General features: G+C 38.1%; 1 protein-coding gene across 2 annotated transcripts in view; it reads left to right on the top strand.

Annotated features, from left to right (window-relative positions):
- Positions 1-26,444, top strand: part of ELMO1 (engulfment and cell motility 1) — a 317,291-nt gene that overhangs the window by 84,574 nt on the left and 206,273 nt on the right. For both annotated transcript variants that reach the window (XM_027729150.2, XM_027729149.2), the window contains exons 7-9: positions 7,692-7,861; positions 18,704-18,739; positions 26,103-26,202. In XM_027729150.2, coding sequence (XP_027584951.1) covers positions 7,692-7,861; positions 18,704-18,739; positions 26,103-26,202 — 306 coding nt within the window. The remainder of the gene's footprint in view (positions 1-7,691; positions 7,862-18,703; positions 18,740-26,102; positions 26,203-26,444) is intronic.

Here is a 26,444-nt window from a genome sequence, read left to right as displayed (position 1 = left end):
TTTGGGGATTTACCTTAGGGTCAGTTAACCAAGACAGGAGTCCTTAGGATGCTGAGATATTGCTTGTTGCTTACCAAATTATGGACTACTCTGGCACTGGCCTGCAGTTATGAGTGACTCAGGCATCCTGTTTTAAGATAAAGGCTGGTCTACTCTTGAGTATTCAGTATTGATATTTATCCCTGAACCGGTGTTTGTTTTCAAACTTACTGATGTTTTTAAAAAGTTTTTTTTAACTTTTTCCCAAAATCAGAGAGGTAGTTTAGAAGGTTTTGAAGGAACAGACTGGCTTTTTCAGATTAGAGAGTATTTGTATTCTTTCAGTAGGTACAAAATGAAGTTCTGCATGTTCCCACTCTACAATAGTCTCTTTGCTTTTTAAGGTACTGTTGAAATGGTCATCATAGCAGTACCTAAAATAGATAGATTAAAGGCTTCCAAGGTGTGGTTTTTAAAGTGGTGACCCACACAGAGCTTGTCGTTTACCCTGAAAAGCTAACAGGCCATCTGTTTCCATTTTTTCCTCTGAAATTCCATATGAGAGGAACAGTAGTTGGAAGAGATAATGTGAAGAACAGGCTGCATGATACACTCCTGCAAAATGGGAAAGATGCTTTCTTAGCTGTTAGTACTGGGTGGGCAATGTTTTTCTAATCATGCGAAAATATTAAGATTCTGAATTCCTCTCCCCACTGCCCCCCCTTTTTTCTATTGTACAACAGTATAAAGCTGAAACTATCTTTCCTCTTCCACTAGAAAAAGAAAATCATACCAATAAAAATGCTTTATGAAAAGGTGGAGGAATTAGGAAAGAAGAGAAAGATTGAGAGAATTTAAAAGAAACCACATACGGATTATGCAGTTTTTGGGATAGTTTCAGAAAGGCCTGAGCTGCCTACTTCCTGGCTGTTGTGGGGGAAAAAAAAAATCTGTCCTGAACTTTAGAAGTCTTTTGAGGAAACCTTTTTTTCCTTGAAGAGTTGAGAGGAGTTGAGTTGACCAGTTCTGAAGGCTGCATGAACTTAAAATGCTTTTCTAGTGATTAATTTTTATGCAGTTTATTACCATGACAGCCAGTAGTCTGGCTGTACCCATTCACAGTTGCATGGCCTGAGTCATAGAAATTTGGGTGAGAAGGATGAGATACAATCTTTTCGAGTCCTGTTGTCATAAGCCTCAAATTTTTTTTATTGCTTATGTACCTAGAGTAGGTGCTATTAAAGATTAAAAGGAGAGAGGAAAGAAAGTAGAAAACCATAATCTTTTGGGTTGTCTTTTTTAAAATTAGGATTTGAAATCTGTCTCCTCAAATGTAAATGTTAAATATTTTCTCTTTTTTAATCTCGAGTTTGGATTATTTTGTGTGTGTATACAGGGATCTTTTTCTGAAAACCATTGTTAATATTGCAAGGGCAAAACTGCAGTTATGGTGTGCTGCTAAACCCATTATAAATACTTGCCTTGAGAGATTTACAATGTGCCTATTTTAAATTTCTTTGAGTTAAAGGTTTGCAAATGCCGGTCGTTAGGCCTGGTGGGAATTTGAACTGCCTCTTTGTTTCCGTAGGTCTGTTTGCTAAATTTGTGCCATTCTCTGAAAAGCTGGTTTTCCTAAACAATGCTATTTTTTTTCCCCTCTATAAACCGCTCACCACACAGACACTGTTTCCTAGGTAACTTGAGTACAGATTGAATTTCTCTCGTATTATCCCTGTTCCTATATCATCTTTCTTATTTATTTTAACCTCTCCTATCATCTTTCTTACCAGCTCTTTGGGCTGTTTTGTGTTTTTGCAGTTTTCTGTGACCTGTTTTCTCCCTTTGTCCATTTGCATTTCTGGAGGGACTCATCAAAAGTTTCTTAAGCAACATTTCTTTGTATTTGAACATATGTGACAGTCGAAATGCCTGTTTTGTGATACCTGTATTCCAATGCATGGTGGGTAGGTGTATAAATGAGCTGTTAATTGCTCCCGAGTGTGAGACTGATCCAAAAGGAGTTTTGTGTCCTGCAATGCAGCAAGCAGAGTCCAACCTTTTAGTCTGTTCAGCTGCAGGATTTCTTCAATCAGATCCTGCAAATCCTTCTTCAAATGACTAATCTTTTTTAAAAGATGCTAAAATACTGGGAAAATTAAATTAAAGGAACTGGCTTCCTTTTTTTAATTTAATAATTTCCTAACAGAAATGGTTATTTGAACACCAACTGTTTATTTAAAAGTAGCTTCTTGGGCACTTACAAAACATGCCTTGCTCATTAACTATATACCTTAAACAGTGAGTCAAGGGGTAGCCTTTTCTGATGTGGTTTTTATGGGGCTCGATAATTTATGTTTTTCACGTGTTTTTCTTTGATCCCCTGGTCAGAGATCAGTTGAGTTTTCAAACTTGTAAGTTGTTTGTAGGCAGATGTATTGCGTTTGTATCATGAGCAATCATGTAAATAGGGGTGTTCAGTAATAGTCATCATAGTGTTTTCTCTGAATGCTTCTACAGATAGGAGGAATGTGGGTTTTTATTTATATGTGATCTAAACAAGTTTTTTTAACCTGTTACTGCTTATAAATCTTAATCCTTTATCTTTAAGTAAATGTTTAGGATTTGGTCTATAATCTTTGCTCTACAACTGCTTTAATATATTCTGTAAATGCATAAATTTTTGCAGTTCTAACCTATGATTGTGTTTATGTTTATCATGTAATGTTAAATTAGTTGTTAATTGAACTTTATACCAGAAGCATTGACCATGGAGGTCAATAAGCTACTTTTATATTTGTCTTCTCATAGTACAAGACAAAGATTAAAGAAGTGAAGTTGGGTTTTGTCTTTTTACAGATAAAAGTTTCATTTCATTTTTTCAGGTTTCCAAAGACATGTTTTGAATAATAAGCAAAAAGGATTGTTTCAAATGCAGCAAGAGGGAAAAATGCTTATAAAACATTGAGAAGTGGCTACTGATTGCATAAACTTATTTTAGACGTATTTACATAATACGTATGGTTATGCATCTGTAATGCTTTTGTCATTGATTTACTAACTGGCTCTAGATGTGACCATTTCTCTATTCCTGCTCCCATAATTGCGTATTGTGATTCCATAGGACTGCTCAATGTGTCAGGTCTGTACAGGGCTTTAGATGTGGAAATTGTGCTTCAGTATTCATGTAAAAGATGTTAGCAATTAATTATGTACTAATTAAAATGGAATCTTATTACCTATCTGGTATCAGACACTAGTCAGTCTTGGTGGGTCTCTTGAATCTGGTATGCGCACAATGACAATTATGTAACGTATCGACTCCATTGCTCTGTGACATATATGCAGTTCTAGGTGTAGTAGCAATAACAATCCAGGAAAAAGCAGCAGTTTAAACCACTTTGGCATTTCAACACTGAACAATTTCAATTAAACCACAGAAATGCACCTGTTTGGTTAGTACAAAAGTGTATTTGATGGTTACTGATGGTCTGAATGCCCTTTTTCTAGCAGAATGTTGACTAATGTGACAGGAATCTGTAAAGGATAAAGAAGACAACTAATTACATAGGGGTAAAACAGCAATTTAAATCAATGGTCCAAATTTCTTCCATAGCACATTCATGTTTGATAGTGGTTGCTTTTGGATCTGTGACCTCCCTCTCATCCTTACTCGTTGTATTTTGTACCCTGTAGAACCCTGAGTATGTGTGGTTAATAAGTTGCTTTCAAAGTTTGCACAAAGTATTCGGTGGCAAAGAAATGATAATTTGATTGGTAGAATCTCTTGTTAGGATGATCTTGGGATTCTTAACCTCCAAATGGCTATTTAAGTCTCTAAGCAAGTCACATTCTGGATTTAGGTCATTAGTTTTCTCTTTAAGCTGACAATCTCATCAAGCTGCTCCTTTTAAGCACTGCTACTCCCTATGGGCAACCTTTCTGGATGTCCTTGGAGCAAGTCATTTAAGACTAGACATGCAGTTTATGCCACTTGACAGCCTTTTGAAATGCTGGGGCTTCAACAGCACACGTTTTACAAGCTTCCCTTCCTTCCCTTTTTCTAAACAGGAGAGCAGTTAATTCTGCCTTTCATTTACTTGAGCAGCCACATTTCTGTTAATTCCCTCTAATGATTCTCAGTTGTGGAGGTTTATATATATTTTTTCTTACCTGAGTGATATTTCAGTAAGAGTACAGACATGGCAGCCAGCTCTGCTATTGCTTTAATGAGCTGTGCTCTCTGTCCATCCACTGATGGCTTGTAAATCATTAAAATGGCTCTCTGGTAAACATTCGGAGCATATTTCATCTGGGTTTCATTTTTTAATGCAGTCATAAGTGAGCTGTACATTCCATAAGCACGTATGAGTGCTATGGCAACAAGAACTAGGAGGCTTGTGAGAACTGCATGATGTTCATCAAAGCAATACTTTCACCCATCAGGTATTTTGGACAACAACATCCAATGTGACTTTTGTCCTTGTTTCCAGTGAGACATATACCAGCACTCTTGCTAAGATAAATATTTGTTTACCCTTTATTCAAGATTTCCTCTGCCCTTGTCCGTTCTTTTTCTTCCAATAGTAGAAGGAGCAAAGTTTATTGGATGCAGTGTCTTGCAAAACTTGTTTAATGGAAGAAAACTACAACTCTGTGTAAACTTTGGTGATGGAATATTGACATAGCCAGATAAAGCCTATGATGATACTAAGTGCTCTTTTATGTGCTTAAAACAGGGCTGAACCACTTTTGTAGCATGGATTTTTGTGCTCTGTAGAGGGTACCAAGCTGTGTCTGAGTGAATATTTTTGGTTTAGTCTGGTGAATTTCAAAGCTATCACTGACTGTGGAGGAAAGAGGATTAACATATCTCTGTTGATATGTTGATCCGGCTCATGCTGCTGTTGTGCACTGTAGGTGAGCTGTTATTGCACATCCCTGTACTGGTGTTCTCAGTTTGGGGGAGAGGTAGGATTAGCTCTTTCCATGCTTGGTATTGATATGTGTGTAATGGAACTGACTGGACTGCCAGCAGCAGTTCACCAGCCCAAGGTGTTCATGCTAGGGCCAGAAATGTCTCCTCAAGAGAAAGGGTGAACCAGACATAATCTGATGTCAATGTGTATGAAGAGGAGGCATTGTTTACACAGCACGTTTTTGTGTGATGTGAAGGGGTTTGGAGGAGGATGTTGTCCTGGCTCTACTTACATGTTTTCTTGCTTGCTTTTGTGCTATGCAGGCAATTGCAGTCCCTATCTGTTTGGCCACAGCTCTGCTGCCCAAAGTTTACCCACTCAGACTTACAGTTTGAGCAGCTCATGAGAGCCACTCAGTCACACCAAACTAGCTGTTTTGTTCATCTTTTCCATTTGTTTCATTTTCACTGAGTCCAGGAGCTTTCAGAGGACCAGGTTCCCATGGAAAGCTGGAAGAGCTGTATCCTTCAGTAGGCAGATAGTGGGGGTGGAAACTTCCCAAATCTATGGCAAGTAGAAGGCATGTGCTCAGATCTTAATGAGCTTAAGGTTAAATTTGAGCAACCATGTCCAAGGTCAGGGGAATGCAGCTGCCATGGCAGTACTGAAGATTTTTCAGTGTTTCTTTTCTGAGGTGGTCAGGAATTCAGACATTGCATGCACTCTGAGAAACGGTAATGTTTTGAGGATGCTTTACATCTCTGAGTCTTCCTGAGTTTTTATAGTGGGGAATCTAGAGTAAGAAACAGCTCCATGAATGAGGAAGTTTGGTAAGGTAGGTGTTGGCTGTTGAACTTCTGGTTCAGGTAATAATAGTTGCTCTGAGTTTTTGTAGCTAATTATACAAGAGTACTTTAGCAAGGTTTTCTTCACCCTCTCTGATGAAGGAAGAGGGTTGGAGGAATTATTCTGTTGTTACCCTGGAAGTTGAAAGTTAGTGGTGTCTATTTTTACTTTTTCCATGGACTTTGGCAAATGGTTTACCCTACCACCTGCTTAAGCTTGAGAGATACTCTTTTAGTACCATTTGAGTAGATGTTGCCATTACACAGAGACTCTATAAGCCCTTCTTTCCCCATTAGAATTCAAATCCACTGGTAGAGTAGGTAACTTAGAGTGGCAGAAAGACCTTTTGGATGACAGGTTTCTGCCTTTTTATAGGTAATGTAACTGCTATTGGTAATGTAACTGTAAATGCTAAGCTGTGTCACCCTATACTTTAGGCATGAAAAAGCTCAGGACTGAAAATATTCCATTTCTTCTCAATACTCTCTTAACTGAAGACGTTAACCACAGTTATACTAACTAGAAGGTATTTCCTCCCTGTACAAGCTCCTTACCACATGGGTTCTGGCCAAATGCTGACTGGAGACCATGCATTAATTTTTCTTTGTAAAAATGAGAAGTAACAAACCTTGCTGAGGACAGTGGAACACTTAACTTACTAATGTTTTTTGAAGCAATCAAAGTTATGTAGCTAGGAAGCTGTATCTGTAACGACACAGTGCTGTTTTTTTTCCTGGACTCCTTGTTTAAATGTTCACTTGCACTAAAAATGACTGCTATCTCAGGATCTTGATCTACAGAGATCTACTTTTCTCTCTGTGAAAAGTATATTCATTACTTGAACAGAAAAGGAATTGTCTGTCAGCACAGCCCTTTCTTCTATATTTCTTCTCCAACTGAGACAGAATAAGCATCATCTCAGAGAAAATAACTCTCAACAGAATTTACATTTAATTTGTTTTACTCATGACACATAGCCTCTCATTCAGCTTTCATTGGGTGCAGGTAAGAAATGAATTTGAGGAAATAGAGTTTTGCAAGTATCTCTATACATAATGAGGAGGATTATTTTTCTAAGAAAAGTATTGTCTAGCTAGCTATGAACTGAAGCTTTTGAATATTCTGTTCAGGTAAGTAAAAGCATCAAATTGAAAACATGAGATATATTTTAAAGTATTTGAATGGCTAAAGAGAGAGACAATTTAATTTGCATTATTTAAATATTTCTTTAGCTTTTTATCACCGATGTCCATTTTAAATTTCACTCTCTCATCCTCTATTTAAAATATTAATGGTCAGAATAGCCTAACATATGAGGATATTGAATTTACATAAAGATGCATGACAGATAATATTACAGTATTATGTGGAAACTAATTATTCCTGTGCTCCTCATTGAGAGACTGTGGGTTTTCGAACTCACTGACTGTGAACAAAAGAAGAGGGGGAGGAAGGAGCAGAAGACCTGAAGCTGTCCTCTATTTATATAATCTGGTTAGGACAGTATATGGTCCTTGTTGTTAAAGGTCATGAAAAATGAGTAAACTGAGTAAGCATTGACAGGAAAAAATGTGCCGCTGTTATTATACTGAGATTGTCTCATGCAATTTGTTTTATTTTGATTTCTACTTTTATTGATGTGACACATAAGCTCTTCAAGCCAAAGGCTGTCTTTTGTAATGCTTCCATTTTACCTGAGACAATGGGATATCTATCCATTGCTCATCTAATGGTTCTACAAGAGTCCGAATGATTATAGGTAATAATGGAGTAATACTTTTGTGAGAGTAACTTGTATTTGAGCTACTTTTCTGAGCATGGAAGTGTTAAGTATCATTAGGATTAAACATGGCTATTGTTCCTACTTAATCTAACGTTTTATTCATGATTTTCATTGTAACAAAAGCTTTTTTGTTGTTTTTGTTTTTCTGTGTTTTGTTTCTCTCTTAGGCTCAAAATGCACAGCAGCTCCATGAGAGGATACAGTCTTCTAGTATGGATGCAAAGTTAGAAGCACTGAAAGACTTAGCCAACTACTCACGGGATGTTACATTTGCCCAAGAATTTATAAACCTCGATGGCATTTCCCTCCTAACGCAAATGGTTGAAAGTGGCACAGAGTAAGTATTCTGCTTAAACTCTGATGTTCCTTCGGTATGGGGTGATTTCCTGCTCACTTTCTGAGTGCCTGATGTATTTCTGTATACAACTTCTAAAATTATATAAAATTAAATATCTGATGAGTTCTGGGCTTCTAGGATAATATATTAATTATCAATGAGAATATTTCTGTTTTAATTTCCCCTAACAATGGGCTAGTGGAGACTCAGGGTGAGCAAACTAGGAAGTCACAAGTACCCTCTGTGCCATAAAATTTTGGGAAACTGAGGTCCTAGTTTCTTTTCTACTACTGGAAATTTGATAAACCATTGATAGTATATTTAAAGGCTGATATATAAGTGATGTAATCTGAAAACCATGTTTTAAATTTCACATTACTGAGAACATGTGGAGTAAAACCCACATGTAAAAAGTGCATTACTTTATTTCCATTTTTTTATTGTTTTGATCCTGGCTGGGATTTTTCAAATAGCGGTGGTTTTTTTGACATGAAGTTGAAAGCTAACTGCTGAAAATACACTTATTCTTTACCAGAACACCTTATTTCACTGTTGGTGAAACTCAGGACCATAGTCCTGAGTGAGTGTCCATTGGCTTAATGTGGATTGTTGCACTCTTAAATTATGTTCTAACATTAGACTTTTGCTTTCAAATAAAAGTTTTAGTCCTTTGCAGTCAGTGTCAACCTCTACTACACATGAAGAAATCAACAGTACCCACGCCCCTTTTGGAGAGAAAGAAAATGCTCTGAAAGTAAATTTCTTATTTGCTGGTGGTATTCAGTCTTGTGAGCCAGACTCCAAAAGTAAATTGCTGAAATCAGTCCAAATCCCCTCACAAATGTGCTCATATTCCCTTGGATTCAATGAAGTAAATAGTGGTAGGAGGTAAAGCAAAAGTAGTAAGTGGACTTTGAAATAGACCACAAGTGGTCTCTGAGGGTCCCATACAAGATATACTGGGGATCTTCCACAGAAAAATTAACTACTTTCTAGAATCCAGTAGTCCATAGATTGGGCAATGTAGAAGCATGCTCTAACTGATCCCTGCCTGTCATGTGGTCAATGTTTTATTGGACTCTGAATCCTTATTGCCCAACTCCAGCTATATACTACATTTCCAGTAGCTCGTGGTTTCATCTTCAGCATTTTGGGGCTACGGTCATTTATTTTTTGCAGTGATGTGGTCTGTGGCACACATCACGTGTTATGCCACTTTAAAAAATGCTTCTAGTTGTCAAATTTGTCAACCTGTTTTATATTATATTCCTATAATATTTATTGTTTAGGGACCAAATTAGGTTTAAAAGCAAAGACAAGTTTAAGTTTATGTAAACACATGTACACAGTTACTAATTAAGAAATATACTGAGTGGGCAGGCTCATATGTGCCTATAAAGATGAGAACATCAGCAAATTAAAAGTCACTGCCCCCGTGGTTTATTCATGACTCTATTTAGGTTAAATAGTCTAACTTACTCCACTGCAGAAGGTATTTAAACTAAAGCACTTTATTTTCTGCTGAAACAGACAGGGAACATTAACATTTTTTATAAGCGTTCCTTTTAGCTGCACCAAGGCTAAAGGAAGTGCCCTCCTCACCATTCAGATGTGTTTGTACCACTGTTTTGTTAGCTGTGGGATGAGCCAAGTTGCAGCAGACTGGTCTGGATTAAAAATAACTATTTAAGAGGGAAAGTATTTCAGGCAGCAGCACCACTGTTGAAAGAACTGCTCACAAACTCCACCCTGATAATAATTCCTGACTGAAGGTATAAGTTTTCAAATCACACGGCAAACTTGTAAACTGGACATATGGGCAAAGTTTATTGCCTTTTTTTATTTATTTTTTTAAATTTATTTTGGAAGTGACTTGCATTTGGAGGGATTTAAGTCTTTTCTTTTTAGCTAATGTAATGTGTCATCAAAGATGCATTGATCGATCTACCTGTCTACTTTATTTTTCGTTTTGTTTTTTTTTTGTTTGGTTGGTTAATTTTTGGGGGTTTTGTTGGTTTGGGGAGTTTTTTTGGTGGTTTTTTTTTTTTTGGTGCCCTAGACTGTCAAGGAAAAGCAACTGGGGTCAGTCAGTTGTCCTCTTATGTTCTCTGTTCCTGTTTTTGCTTAGACTGTCTGGAGTACTGTTAATAAAGGTCCCCTACAAGGTGCTCGTTGAAGGTACAAATCAGACTGAAGACCTGCTTGCCATTAGCTCCCACTCTGGGCTGAGCACCCTCAGCAACGTGGGGTGTGTGTGACCAGGTCACCGAAATGCTTCAGAAGGAAAACCTCTTCTCTCTCCTTTGCCTTGCACCGGTACTTGCCCATGATCATTTAAGTGTCAATAGGTGAACCTACCCTAACAAATATTAGCATTATAAAGGGCAGGGGGCAGGTATTAGAGGAGGAATGAGGATAGAAATTTCTGAGAGGGGCAGAAACTTTTTTGATGGACCAGTTTCAGAAGGCAACATACTTTGTAAAGATATATTTAAGGTGTATCTTCACTGTGGAGTTACCAAGGCCACCTTTGAGTTACTCATGTTGAGCCAACCTTGTTTGAGTGAGGCTATGACTCAACCATAGGGCTGGAAGAAACATAATGGCTTGATGCTGCTGAGAGATGATCCAACTCCCTGCCCCCTTCTCCCATTTCTTGTGTGTTAGCCCCTGCTCTTCAGCCCAGTCTTGCTTTCTTCCTGGAGCAGGTTCTGATATCTGAGTGTTTTACAAAGGCAATCCAGCCTTGTTAACTTGTTGCACAGTACTAATTCTGTTTTGAGGAGTTAGTTTTCTGCTTGGTTTGGGACTTGAAGAAGCAAGAGAGGAAATGGGCATGAGTGGATGCAGGAAAGGCCCTTTTTCTGTGGCAACAGACCACTACATTGGCTTAGGTGTGTCACTGAGCCACGACCTGAGAGCAGGTGTGTTGTGAAATAGTGTGAGAGTGGCTGTCTCTGCTCTTGTATTGCGCTCTGGGTATTGGCACTAAGACCCTGAGAGGGTCAGCAGGAATGGGACATACCCCTCTCTGTGCTTTCCCAGCTGCCCGTGGGTTAATGCAGCTGAGAACAGCCCTGCATCTGTAAGCCCAGGCTGAGTGGTGCCTCTGGTCACGGTGTACTGCAGCTGTGCTAAAAATTGGTGAATTTTGTTAATTCAAGCTTTACTCTCTATTTTCCCCAAAGGGGCAGGCAGTGCTCATTAGAAGTACCATCATGCTCAGTGCAAAGTTGCTCTGAGGTTTTCTTTGCACGTGGAACTCATGTTAGAGGCAGCTCCTAAGTTCTAATTTGAGTGTGTAATCAAGTTTTAGTGGGCAGCCTCTGGAAAACAAGACTCCAACTTTTTACATAACTTTCACTGAGAAAGAGGCCTATGCTTTATTTATAGTTGGCTTTATTTATTGTACCTCTTAGTCATTATTTCAGTGAAGCTGATGACTATAAAAGTACAGTGATGAGAGTAAGAGAATGTAAGTCCCTGGATTTCTAATTACTTCTGCTTCATTTTGTAGGTGATGAAAAGAAGTAGTAATATAAAAAATTGACAAGAACTAAGTGTTTCCTAGTTAATTTTCCATACATTACATTCCTGAATATTGAAGAAAATTAGAATTTATTAGAGAATAGCCTTTCCAGTTTTTTGCTCAAAAATAAGAAATTGAGTTTATTTTTATTTTGTTTATGTTGTCAAAAGTGGTTTTAATACTATGTGTAGTTACCATAATTTGGGCCAGACCTCCTTGAGTGCCTGCTGCTTAGAGCAAATACACTGTAGTCATGGTTTGTGCTGGGACAAAGCCATAGGAGTTGGTGGTAAGCAGATTATAGGGTGTATGGGGCCCTAATGAAGCTGAGAGTGCATCTTGTCTATATGAGTATATTTATATCAGCAGAAATGCAACATATCTCACAAACTGTCCACATGTATCTTGATCTTGTTGATTGAGATGGCTTATCTTTGTTTTTCCTACAGGCTCATTCTTGATTCCACAGCATTGCTATGAGTCTCTTACTAACCGAAAAAGAAAAAAAATAGATGGTTTTATGTTTATTTTTATGGTTTGGGTGATCTATAAATTATAGCAGAGACTGCAAGACAAGTTAGGTCATGAAGAAACAGTAAATACTGATTTCACTTTATAATTATCCACGGTGTCCAATAATTTCTCAGACTCTGTGCATTTGTAACACCAAAGAGTGGGGTGGATGTACACACACAGTTATTTTCCTTTTCTTAGACTTTCCAGAAAGAGATTTCCATAGCACTCCTAATGCTAAATTTTTATCTGAAGCCAGTTCATGCCTAGTTAAGAGGAGCTGAATATGCAGTCCGTTTGGCTGGATGTACAGACAGTGTAAAGGGGAAGTGTAAGAGTGTCCTGCTTCCACCTCCCCACCCCAGACAGCAATGCCCTAAAGTGAGTCAGAAGGAGAGCAATGCTATTAAGTCCTAGTTATCATAATGACTGAGGAAAAATATGTTCAGGAACCAAGCTGGAAGAAAGAGTCATGTCTCCTTGCTACCCCGTCTGAGATAACATAGTTTGCTCATTATGTAGTCGAGCCTAGAACTTGTATTTCAGAAAATCCTGTCTGTATAGATAAATAGTCTTTCTGACGTAGCAGAAGACTGGAAAAGTTATGGGTTTTTTTCTTGATGTATCAGGAGAGTTGTGTGACTGGGACAGACTCACAGCCTTCCTTAGAAGGAGAAAACTCCTCATAGTGCCTTATAAAGCAAGAAAAGGAAATGGAGTTCGCACACCTAAATAGTGAAAGACCAGAGAGCTGATAAAAGGAATCTGTATTTATTTTTGATAATAGTAGCAATAGTAATCGTCGTCATCATCATCATCTCATGACTGGGAGGAAGGCCTATGCAGAATTTTCACCATTTTTTTTTAATTGACATTACCATGATCTCTATCACTTGTCACTTGGCTGAAATAACACATAGTTTTTGCCAAAAAAATGAGACTATGCTGAGCCTAGCTGTCTTGACAGTAACCAGAATTGTTTCTGCTGCTGTTGAGAAGATTGTTCTCCAGACTTTTGCTTCATCGATGACGTTATGCTGAGCAGCTTTATAGTCATACAGCCATGGCACAGGACCACACTAGTTGATACTGCTTGGATAAGATTGCAGATAGCCTGGTTTTTATTTTAAGATAGTTGTAATTGCTTAGTGTGCAAATTGGAGAAAAAAACACTTGCTTTAAAATGTGATGGTTATTAAATTTTGTCATCCTCCTATTGGAAATAATAAATGCAGCCAGATCAAGTTCATTTGAGCTTCTAAATAAATGTATATTGGTATGTTTTTTGAGTCTTGACTAAGAGGAACCTTCTATTGAGCACATGTGATTGTAGAGTTGGCAGCTGTACAGCTGGAAGTCTCTGAGACAGCAATTGTGCATGATTTAAGGACAAATTGCATTGTTCAGTGAAATTCTAGCTCTTGGCTTGTCTTACAGAGATAATACTGTATACCAGCCCAGTGGAAAACTGAAGACAAATTGGTTTGGAATTATTCCGACTTTAACACACTTTTTGGGACAGTTGCTCGCATACCTGCTGATGGTTTTTTCCATCCCAGTCTGATGAGTATTTCAGTAGTGCTGTCAAAACGTTTAAGCCAGCATTGCTCACAGTCACTTGTTCCTATCCTGCTTCATCTGAAGAGTTATGCCAGTATAGTTCCTACCAAGCTGGACTAGAAAATTGGTGTAGATTATGAAAAGTGACAGTAAAGGCTACTTTTAATGCCATATTCCTTAACCCAGTTCACTTCCCTGATTGAGCTCACAGCGGTGCCCCAGAGAACAGTTGTGCAAGTGCAACTCAGATAAATGGAAAACGAATTTTCAGAGGATATGAACAATACTAAACTAGTAAGTTTTTGCCACTGTATAAAAAGTAGTCCTTTTCCACCCTTCCTGGCTACTGTGTATTCCCTGCTCCCTCTCTTGGTCGGCTCCAATGCTTCACAACCATTTCTATGAAGCTTCACCAGGAAGCATAGATTACTTAATCCAACATTGCTGCCCAAATCAATTCTTGTCCAGTAGGAGTTTTATGGAATCTTCAATTCTTAGTGTTTCTGTCATGTCGGGAGAGGATAACTATAAGGCAAAAATCCAAAAGAGTATATAAAATCAGGTAGTGCTACTGTGGAGATGGTAAGGGCAGGAGAATGAGAAAAGGCTGCAGCCCTATCTTTCAGTGCAGATTTTCTTTTTGAAGTGGCTTTTTTTATTGGCTTACTTTTCTCCTGCTTGTTCTATTTTGGGTTTATTTCCCCATCAGTCTTCAAACTTGGATCGTACCCTCCCTCTCAGCACACACAAGTATAATTTCTCTTATATCCTTTACATATACATAGCACACACTGTATGTTTTAGATAAAAACCTCGTCTAAGATTGAGCCGTCAAAGATCACATCTTTGGAGAGGGAGAGCTGATGCTCCCTGCACTCTCCCCTCCCCTCCCCTCCCCCCCACCCAAATGCTTTTTCTCTAGGGTTGTTTTCCTTACTTTGTCTGTATTTGGGAATATTAACATTTAAATGACCCTTGTTAAGTGGTGATATCAACACCCTGTTGACAGGAACGGGAACCAGGAGAGGAGACAGTTATAGTGGGTTTTGTTTGGCAATCACTTCTGTAAAATGTGATAAAAAGAGTAATTCCAGCAGTGAATTTATATTTTCAAATATTCTCCAGAGTACCAAGGTGGACAAAACCAATTTTTTTTTTCGTTAACTCTAGGCAAAAGTGTAGTATTTGAGAAACCGGCAAAAATAAGAAGAAGAGCTTAAAATCTCTGCTTCTGTGACTTTCCAGGATGTTTTTGTCTCTTGGACTGTGGTGACTGTGGGATGTCGTGGTGGCTGTGAGGACTCCCAGTACTGCTGTGTAACTTAATAATAATTTTGCACATTTCATCCAAATAACTTATTTCAACCTCAGGCCAGAGTCATTCCCGGACTTAATTTATATGTGATAGCCGCACCTGCTACAGACAGAAGCCAGAAATATGTACTCGTGTATTTGTCTTGTATTCCTAAACACTGCTTGTTAGCCAGAATTTTTGCTATCCTTGTGTTTGCCTGAAAAGAAGTAGCCAAACAGTGATTTCCTGTGCTTAGCAGGTCATTCATCCATCATGCCATCAGTTTTCCTGTATAGGAAGAAGTTTTTGTGAAATCTTCCACCTTTGTTGATAGTGACCCTCTCTGGGGTCATACTGCATGAAAAGCTTTTATCCTAAGTGGCACTTTAGTACTATTCAACATTTGTTTAAGCAGTGCAGGCTCAGAAACATTTGTCCTGGTGAAGTGGTGTGACTGCTTGGTATCATTAGCTCCAGTGGGTCAGCACTGGCCTCCACAGTGGGACAACATTTTAGTTGTTCTTCCCGGTGTAGACAAGCCCTTATTGTGCACTGTAGGTTACCCCAGTTGGGGTTTAGGTTTGAGGTATCTGGTCTTTGTGCAGAAGTTTTTGCATGTGAACAGATAGGATTTGGTCCGGTCAGGTCCCTGATAACCTGTGTTCCATTGGAAGCTGCTCGGGATTTTACCTGCAGTATTTGAGCAAGTAGTAAGTCTCTATGTCTCGGGGAATTCCAAAAAGAACTGCTGCTCCTTGGAATTCGATTGGAAGTATCACAAAGTTCCTTTGAGGCCAAACAGGGAACATATCATGGTAGCAAAATGTCTAACCCAGTAATTTGTCATTCATGTTTATTTTGCATTATGCTGGCATTTCTGTTGAGATTTCTCCCTGCATAAAAATTGCTGTCTGTTTTTGTCTTTCACCACTGTAGAATCTCAACCTTTCACAACTGCTATTTAATTTACCCTCATAACGTTTGTTCTTTGGCCGTGGTTTTGTTCCCATTTGTGCAAGTGCAGTTGAGGGATGGTTTCTTAAAAAAAAAAAAAAAAAGATAAATATAAGTATTGAGCTAATTACAGTGTCTAGATCAGTAAGGCTTTCAACAGTTTTGACCATACCTGTGGTAACTCACCAAGAAGGCTTTTATGGAACTGTTTGGTTGCTACCACAGAGTCAGACCTCTGGAAGAAGCAACAGTTATGTATATATAGAAAGAGGAAGGCTGATGGAGGTGGCAGACTGTACTTAGTTCCTTTCCAGGCTGACTTGCTGGAAGAGTTAGCTTGGCTACTCCTTCAGCAGTGACTTTTGCATGGTCTGCGGGTGAACATGAGAGGAACTCCTGCTCGTGCCAGGTCCTTCTCTGTTACGTTTTGTTTTGATGATGGATGAAAATAGCATACACAGCTACGTGGAGAACAGCCTCCACATCTTCAGTGGTAAAAGTCTATCATAGTCATGCTGTCCTGTGTTGCTGCAACATCTGATGTCCTAGATTGATTCCTGCTTTAATCACACCAAAGCAACAGAGATCAGTAGAAATGATTTGGTTTAGTACAGTGGTTATCTTTGCTCTGGAGTAAAAGTTTTCTTTGTATTACTTCACCGGAAAAGTCATATAATTCAGTTATTTCTGCACATTATACTAAATTTATTTTTCTTTTACTTCGCACGTCTTCTGACATCAAGTTAACTGATTGCCAGTTAACTCATGATAGATAAGAGTTCTGTAAATGCTAAGAGAGTTGCTGTCTTAAATGTGTTGTTCTAGGCCTCAGACTTTTATTCTTTAATCCATGTCTCAGTCATGGAGAAAATGCTCCTGATTATAGCCTATGGGGAAAACCTCCTACAAAACCCAGTCTGTCCTTTGAAGTGCTACCAGTTGGCAAACACCACACTTGTTTCTCTATCAGACAAACACAGCACCAATTTTACTTGCTGCTTAGCTGAAGTCAGTACCTGGATGAAAAGCAGCCACTTTAAAACTGGCCTCAGTAGAGTGCTATGAAGTTTGGCTAACATGCTGCAGAAGGTTACAAGGATCCATGCACATTTGAGAGATGACAAAACCCGTTTGTGGTGGTGATTGTTTTTTGGTGGCTTAGCAGTCTGCCACAGCAAGGAAGTATTGCATTTGCAGAAGCACAGGAGTGACATTCTGCTGAAGCTGGAATCTCCTACTATGGAAAATGTTTTGAACTTTACTGCTCATAAAAACATGTTGAGGGTATTTTCCCTTGCTTTTTAGGACTGTCTGATAATCAAGATGCTTTTTATTTGTTCATTTTTACTGGCTGCACAAATAGCTGTTGTAGCATAAAAGAACCAAAGCCACAAAATACAAGAAGAAAATCTTGTCACTTTTCTAATTTGAGTTAGGCTGTAGCCCAGTCTGTGTTTGGATACATGGTAAACTGTGCCAATACTATCTTCAGGCATGAGTATTGCAGCTCAAAGCTAGCAGTGAAGGATTTTAAACCACTGTTCCTGTGATGTACTCTTTCTGTTTTCTCCACTGATGGTTACACAAGCCAGCCCAAAAGCTGCCCTCCCTGAGACTGGTCCTTCTCGAAAAGAGGAAAATGTAAGGTGGGAGGAGTTACTGCTGTACCTAAAAGGAAAAAAAAGTATCTAGCCATGTTCTGGGAGAGAACTGAATCAGTGGTTGGAGAGCTTGGAGTCCTAGAGCTCCTGTGAGCTGAATGGCATTGCTGTGCATCTTGCTGTGACAGCAAGTGCAAAGGGGAAGATCTGGTGAGAAGGTGAAGGGAGGAAAGAGGGACCTCTGTGTTCTCCTTTTGAACACTAGTCTGCCCAGTGTGGAACTGCAGCCAACCCTCTGAAATAAAACTGTGAAATAGATTTAGGAGACAGAAGATGGGGTTACATAGGAGAGATGGATTTTTTTTATTATTATTTCTTTCTATATCCCTTTTTTATGTTTGTGTTTTAAAAAGAAGTTATTTACGTTTGATGACATTTTTGCATTGATACTCTTTTTCTTCAGCTTACTTAGAAGCATAATCAACAGTTCTGAAGCCAGTTATTAGCAGGAGGATAAATTACAAATTGCAATTAGTGGGCTACAGCTTTGAAATGCACTTATTATTTGCCCTCTACCCCTTCCTCCCCTTAATACTTGGCTTTCAGTTTCTTGAATATAGTATTGGCCTCTTAGAATCTGAATCAGTAAGTGACATTCTTAAGCTCGTTATTGTCTTTCTCAATGGGTGGATTCAGCACCTTGGGGCTAGGCATGTCCATCGGTGTGTGAATTTTAAGAACAAAAGAGCTATGGGTCAGTCTACACATTCTGTTGAAATAACCTTGCTGAAGTGTATTTATGTGTGTTCATTAAGCTGATGCAGGGTGGTTTGGAGTTATTGGGTAATTGCAACTCTGTTGTTAAAATCCCAGGTTAAATTCTTTGCCACTCTTTGAAGCCAACAGGAAGCTTGTCCCTGACTTAAGAAGGTCATGATTTTGGTTTATGTTGGTCCTAGCTACACAACTTTCAATGATGCTGATGACTCTGACATCAGTATTAGTAATGGAGACTACAAGTAAATGAGTTCTCCCGGCAGTGGACATTATCATATCATAACAACAGGACAGAAAATGCTTGATGTGTGAATCGTTATTGTTTTGTACCAAGGGCTTTTTACACAAATACTTAAATTATTTAGGATGTCTAGATATGCTTTTTTCCTAACAGAAGTTAACACAAATATTCCAAACAAATATTTCAAATTAATTTTGAATGTTCTTTACCAGTTACTGAACTGTTTCTGTTCACAGCAAATTGTTAATAATGTACTGCCTCTTACTGTATGTCTGTGAATTTTATGAATCAAGTATGGGGGGTTGTATATGCAGTAAATAGAGTACAGATGTTTTAAAGTGTTTTTCCTCACATGGAAGTTTTAATTTTGCAGACGATATCAGAAATTGCAGAAGATAATGAAGCCCTGGTAAGAACTTGATTAGATCATCACCTTGCATACTACCTCTTCTTTTGCATGACTGAGTTCAGGCCCTTGTGCTAATCTTTATATGTAAATATAACTGTGCATATTCATTCCGCAAGTCTTCAACTTTCTCTGTTTTCTGCTCTTTGATGCCCGTTAAAATTTTCTGATGAAGCCTTTTTTGCTTTGCCTGTGGAATGAGTGTTTCATTTTTCTAACTTCTGCAAGGGCTTTTACTATTTCTGAAATAAGGCTTTTGCTTTGTTTCCTTTTTTAATTTCAGCAAACAAATAATTTCCCCGCCTTCCCCAGTTCCCCTCTTGAATTTGACTGGCTTATGTGGTTGATAGTTGGAAATTTTAATGGTTGATGTTAGTGAGATGAAAGTAAGAGTCATTGTGCCAGTTTGAATTCCTTTTATTTACTGGTCCCAGGTAATGCTAGTTGCAGATACCTGCATAAAGGAAACCTGTAGTATATTGGAAAGTTCAAAAGCCTGCTTATTTCCCTGATGATTTGGAATGGAATTCTTCTGTGTACTTGAAGTTAAGCACAAGCTTTGAAAAATTGGAATCCCAAGAGATGTTCTAATATCTTGATTGGCTTGGAAATTTGACATCTCAAGTATAAAACCCAAGGAAGCAAAAGAATAATCAATTAAGCATGTGTCTGTCACTCTGAGAGCTCCATGTGATTTATCATGTGGAAATGCAGTTCCCCGTCCAAACCCATTCTAAATCATACTTTCACAAATCTACTGTAAACCAAGTTCTGAAACGTTTATTTTTAAATCATTGCCTAATAAATAAATTATACAGTAAGAATGAATTTGGCAGGAAATTTAAATCCTTCTTCCGAGTTCACCTTCTCAACCTAGTACAAAGTAACCCAATTCATAATAGAAAAGCTTAGATTATGAGGAAAATTATGAAAGTGGCATGAGGCTTATGGAATTCTTGGCATCATCAACCTGAAGCATTACCTTGGCAGAATTACACCTGAAGGCTGTGCTGCCATTCAGCAGGACCTTGATAAACTGGAGAATTGGGCAGAGAGAAACCCTAGTGAGGTTCTACAAAGGCAAGTTCCTTCACCTCGGGAGAAATAACTTCAAATACCAGAACAGGTTGGGCACTGACTTACTAGAGAGCAGCTCTCCAGAGAAGGAACTGGAAGCGTGGTGGATGACAAATTGACTATGAGCTGGCAGTGTGCCCTTGCAGCCAGGAACTTAACTTTGGAAGTTAAATAGTGCCAGTAGAAACTTCAGTTTACATTGGGGTACACAGTTCAATATGTTGAATTCCAGCATTAGTATGTGGGATGATACAATTATAACGGAAAGTATTGAGTTTCGGACTTGTGCTGAAAAAGATACCAGAGCCATTGGTCAGGATGTGAAAATAGTTCTGGAAGCTGGCCTGTTCATATGTTTTGAAAGTAAACTGTATACACTAGTGCTCTATGAGTGCAGTTATTGAACATCCTGACTATTTTCTGACCATGTGTTAATGGGAAAAGATTCAGTGAAACAAGAACTTTAAAAAAAACCCTCAGAGCTTGATATACTGAACTAAACTATAATGCTTTCCAGCCTCCACCTGCTGTCTTCTTGACTAAGAAGCTTAAAGAAACCAAATCCTAATTTAAAAAAAGAAAAGTTACTTGGGATTACAGGATGACATCATAAAGTGACAATATATCATTTTACTCTGGTAACTTGCACATGCTAGCCTGGCTTAATTAAAACCTGATTTTGACAGAAGGGCCTCGTTTAATTGCTTTCTGCACTGAAGGAAATTCGGCTAAAATGTGACTTTCTCTGTCTTTTCAGCTGTAGGTGTTTCCATTTTGTTTTGGGATTTTATTTATCCCATTGCGTCTGATAGTGGAATTAAAAAAAAATCCCATGAGACAGCTCTATTAATTGACTTTTGCATTGCAGTTCTGAGTTGTAGTCAAACCAAGCTGAGTGGTGAGTGCTGTCTTTCCTGTTTAGTCGTTCCTTGTCTTTTAAGAAAAGTAGTCCATTTAATGAAATTAGTATGAAATGAACAAAACCAGGAAATTAAAAGATGGGGAATGAGAGAAAAGGTAATTCTAATCACATCTTTAGTGTGTAATAGTTCCTCTGGGCTAGTTTCCTATGCTTAATGTACCTTTAAGTGGATTTAGCCATATTCCATAATCTGCACCTGGATTTATTCAAGAATAGTTACAGTTATGTTTAAAATTCACACCTTGTTTTCTTTAATCAGAATTAACTTTCAAGCTTAGAGAAGCCCTGATACTAGGGTTACAAAGGTATTTCAGGTTTTTGAAATGCAAGTCGTTTTAAATCAGTGAGGCTGATCCCTTCTAATGAACGCACTGAAACTACCACAAAGAAATATTTCGCTAGTGCTTAACACGATGAAAAAGAAATCTGTGTCAGTTGCAGTGTAGCGGTTAAGTGCATTTCCTGTGATCACCTAAAAATATAGGGCAGCAACTATGCAGATTGTTCCATCATTTTCAGCTGCACTAAGTACCAAGTAGGTGCGAATTGCTCCTAGTTTGATTTGACGGTGGCTTAGCTTTACCCTTGGAAAGGTTGCTTTGAATAAACAAAGCAGTGTAGAAGCAGTGAAAAGGATCTATAGCAATGTAAAAGGTACTTGTTCACACCGTGCTGGCAGAGCAACCTGCTACATCATCAGTCTTCTTTTTAGACTTAGATTTTTGCCCCCATGGCTTTTCCAGAGCCCTTGTCTTGTGATGATTAGATATATTCTACTCCCCTGTTTAACTTTATTCATGGTCATTTATCCTTGACAGCTCCAATTTAAAAAGCTGTTCCTACTCTTTGATGTTGACCTCAATGATGTCAGGCTTTTCAGCTGCCCAGTATTAGGCTACGAGCACAGATAAGGGACTGAAAGTTACTGCTACCTTAACTCCTGCATTTAGTAGTAGACTGCTACTCTCTTGTTACCTCCTGCCCCGTTAAAGATTTTTCTTTGCTGCCTTCCCTTTGCACAATTAAGCTCAGCTTTGATTCTGTTTTGCCCATAAAAAGTGATTTGCCTAAAGTTGTATAGTCTTTGGCTTCTCATCTTAATGGGCTGTTCACTGTATTCTGGTTGTGACAGACAGGCAACAGTTAATTTCCAGGTTCTACTATGCAGCTCTTTTCATGTAAAACATGAGACACTCCATCTAGCTTGCTAAAAGCTTGTATACCTTTTTTGTTTGTTTATTTTACCTGATGACAGTTAAGCCTGACTAATTGTCTTGATTTACATAATAATTTGAACAGCTGAATATTTCCCCCTCCATAATAGCAATAAAATCTTCATTTTGGTATGTGTGTAAAGTATGGATTGAGATTTTTAAAAAAAAAAAAACACCTAGGGGATTTGGGTGCTAAAGTGCCATTAATTTGTTTTGATAAGAAATCCAAATTGCTCTAGGCATCTTTCAAAATAAGCACACAGGATAAAAAGATGGTTTAGCACATGGAAATGATACTAGAAAGGCATGTGAGAGACAGGTGTAGTAATCAGGGTCACATGTACATTCCTGTCATTTTTATTTTTAGGAAAGAAAAACTAGTACGAAAATATGTGGAGGTTTTTGGTTTTTTTTCCTACACAGAGTCCTAAGGTAAGAATGCAGAGAATTCTTAGGAATGTAAATTAACAAGCTTTGACCTGATATTTCTCTAAAGCCTCAAGGCATAAAGTGCAACTGTTGACTTACTCTTCAGTCAGGTTTGTCAGAGATTGAGGTGCCACAGGCTGTGCGTTAGAGCATGGCCATCCATCCACACTGGAATGGCTCATGCTGGGACAGCTGATGGCATTCCAAACCACAGCTTTCTGCTGCTTAAGAGGTTTTGCCAAGAGCTGCTGTGGGTGAAGAGATGCTTCATGACCAGCTACAATGGTGGCAAGAAGTGGGGAGTTAGCAAAGAATGGTGAAACTTCATCAGCTGTCCCAGTCTGAGGTGTCCTCACCTAAAAGCCAGAGCCCTGAACAGCATTCAGGAGGGCTCTCTTGCCTGAGAGCACAGATCATTAAGATGTCAGTGTTAGTGAGATACGAAATTGCAATTTCACAGTGCATCTTTGTGATTGTTTTTCCCCTTTGCTGCTGTGACAAGCATTAAAAAACACCTTCATCAGGAATTATCTTCAAACTATTAAGTCATTTTACCAGAGCAGCAAGGGTTTGATATTTACAGAACTGTTGTGCCTTGTGCTGTGGATTAGTCTGAAAAGATTTTATGAAGAAGGAAGTGCCATTATTTTTCAGACTTTTCGTATGGCTAAAATACTTACTGAGACTTTGAGTTAAACAGCTCCTACCATGTTTTTTCCAAGATTACTACTTTTATGAGCAAGCTTTGATTCCCTTGAAATTTCTAGCATCTATGCTGTCTGCTGCTCTTAATAGTATGAGTGCGTCTGTGCGTGTGTGTTTTGAAATGAATTGCTTGAAAGTCTATTTCTACCTATCTGCTTGTGTTTTACCACTTAACAATGAATCAATACCCCTCACTTCCCCCTCCAGATGCTTTAATCCTTATCTTGCTCTAGTCACCCTGAAATTGCTTTCATCTTTAGCTGTGCTATTCTTAATGCTTATCCTTTAAGCCTGGCTTTTGACTTTTGCCACTTAGAATATACATGTGTGTGCAGGTGCCTGTGTATAGCTATATATTTTAAAAGTGTATAGTATGTATGTGTGGTGCTGCATAATACATAGACCTGGAGTATTTCTTGCTGCTTGATTAGTCCCAGTGTTTCACCTCTTCACTCCTTAATTATTTGGGGCCGAGTCACTGGAATGACCCCTGGTGGGGTGTCTGATCATTTTAAATTGAAAAGTACTTTCACCTTCTGGATCCCAAACGATTGTGTCATTGTCAGATCTGCTCAAACTAGGTTTATACATTAAAACCAGTATTGCCATCTCCATTAACCCAGTTCTCCCTCCAAAGTTGTGGAGGAGCCTGAATTAATCAGTATTAATTAGACAGGTTTGATCAGTAGTTTTGATGAGAAGACGGAATGAGACTGTTGAATCCAGGTTAGTTTAATTCCCTTCCATTCCAGCCACTGCTGTTCTGAAGATGAATATCCATGCACAGGTTTAATGTAGTTTAAGTCACCCCTCTCAACTATATTTATTGTTGATGGAGATTAGCTTTCATGTACAATTAGTTTATAGAAGAGCATTCATGTACTAAATACAGGTTAACTGACTAAATTTTAAAACAATATATGAGAAACTTCAGCAGAGAGAAATTATCTGCTTAGTTTAATGCTGGGAGAGATATTTTAATCTACTTTTCAATCTATTTGGCCTATCTTTTTAATTTTTAAAATTTTTTTATTTGAATTGAATTTACTCTATATTCTTATAATATCAACATTCCATCTATTTGTGGAAGTATTCTGAAATGAAGATGCATTAGAATTTGGTGCAAGCTTTTAGAAGGAAACCTTTCCTAGGAGTACTGTTTTATTTGTGAGTTCATAAATAACCACTTTATGCAAAAGGAATGGATTGGGGAACATGACAGGACTGGAGCTGATTAAATTTCCTGCAGAGTCTTATTGTCATCTCTGTTATTAAATCCTTGGTTATTTGAAATGCTAATGATAACATTTTTAATCTAATGTAATTCTTAAATGATTTGCAATATTAAAAAAAAGCAAAATAAAGAAACAAATAAAACCCCTTGCTCCCCCAAACAAACCCAAAACCTTACAGATAATTTCTTTTCTGAACAAAGTATTCCTTGTGGAATTACAACAGATTGTTTTAGAGACACTATTTTTCTCATTTACTCTTCGATGCAGTTTTTTCATTTTGTCATAAATAATCAAAGCCATTGTGTATACCCTTACTTACTGTGGAAGGGAAAGGTGTTTTGGTTTTTTCTGGGGGATTTACTCACAAAATGTCAAGAATGGCAAGGTTTTTTTCAGTGGAGGGCATCTTGGGAGATGTGATGAACAAGAGCTCCTTTCTTAAATGAAGGGGCCACTAAAAGCTGCATCTCACCATCAAAAATCTCTAAATGCCAGATTAAATCAAATCCAGCTATTAGAGTTGCTACATTAAAACTGGTTTTTCTGCCTTATTCCTCTGTACTGAGTGGATGTTCACTTATTTGTGTTGGGTTTATACAGAATAGTAGGATAGCAAATCACAGAGTAAGGAACACCAATTACATTGATTACCTATGGCTTTAGTACCTGACTCAGGTTTTCAACATACTGAAGGAGGGGTTTTTTTTATTTTGTCTTTTCATTAGGTTATCTGTTGCATTAAAATCACTGGGACTATTCATGCTGTTTGATTTTATGCTTTTACTTGTTAATGGCTTAGTGGCAGAGTACCTTGAAGGCAGTTTGCATGCCCTGAAAGGTAATACTCCGCTCCCTTTCAGGCTTTGTGAGCTGCTGTTTGTATTGAGTAGTTAACTCACTGAAGGGCTTCATTGAAATCATTGTGGCTGCTGACTCTTCAGTACCCTGACTACACATAGAAATGAAGCTAATCTTTAAAAGCTGTTTTTTAACATAAAAGATTCCTGTGTAACTAGTCAGGTTAGAGCATATTATCTATGTTGAGTTTAAACCCATTTTTAATTTACTTGAGTTCATACAAAGGTGCGTTGAATCTTAAATTTGCTGGGGTAAAATGCAGAGTGGTGGCCTGCAAACCCTAAACAATTTAGGTGCATACCTGGATAAACTATAGGAGCTTTGCAATTCACTTGATGTGGTTGCACATAGATAAAGAAAAGGAGATGCATCTTCATGTTTAAAGAAAGAAATCAAGGCATTAACGGTCAGAAAAATTGCTGTTTAAGATATATAATCTCTTTTGGTGCATGTTTAAAATATATTTGCTTCCTTGCGAGAGGAGGAATAAAAAATGCTCTAACTTTCTGCCAATCTACTTGCCACAGAGGTACCAAAACATGACACCTCTATATTGCCTTCAATTAGGAGGATTTCATAAGTGCTAAGGGAAAAGTTTACTTCTTTTCTTCTATTAGATCTAAATCTCTGAATTTATACGAAAAGTTTAATTTGGACTCTCTGATTTTTTTTTGAATCTTGCATGCAGTGTTCTCCTGGGGATTAGTTCCCTTACAAAATTGCTTTCTTCCAGGTGACTATTCTTGTCCATGTTAAATTGCTTTTAAGACTGTCTGTTGCACGGCCTCTCTTGCTCTTCTGCTACCTCTTAGTCCGTAATTGGCTTCATTTTCCTGCCTTTCTGAAAGCTTCCTGCTGCTTTATTCCCTCAGTCATTGCCCTGCTGCATTACTGGTAAATGTTGTCATGACTCCTGTCTCTTGCAGCTTTGGAGATATGTTGTCCTTTACACTGACTGCATTTGTTGAGCTGATGGATCATGGGATTGTATCGTGGGATACATTCTCTGTGGCATTCATTAAAAAGGTAAATTTGTAATCAATGCTATCTGTTCTATATCAGTTTAAGTTTTTGAGGTGAGTTGTGGTTTGGGTTTTTCTTTTCTTCTTTTTTTTTTTTTTCCACAAAAAGGTACATGAAAATGGGATTAAAGTGCTATTTCAAACTATAAATGTTTGTAGCTGCAGAATGTGGCCCAGCTTCTGTGGAAATCAATTGGACAGAATTGAGATCAAAACAGTATTAGGCTTATTACACAAGAAATTGCT

This window comes from Pipra filicauda, unplaced genomic scaffold, assembly GCF_003945595.2.
Source record: "Pipra filicauda isolate LSUMZ 115617 unplaced genomic scaffold, ASM394559v2 scaffold233_size1220752_pilon, whole genome shotgun sequence".
NCBI lineage: Eukaryota > Metazoa > Chordata > Aves > Passeriformes > Pipridae > Pipra > Pipra filicauda.
Note: the sequence above shows the minus strand (reverse complement) of the source record. Positions and strands in the feature narration are given on the sequence as shown.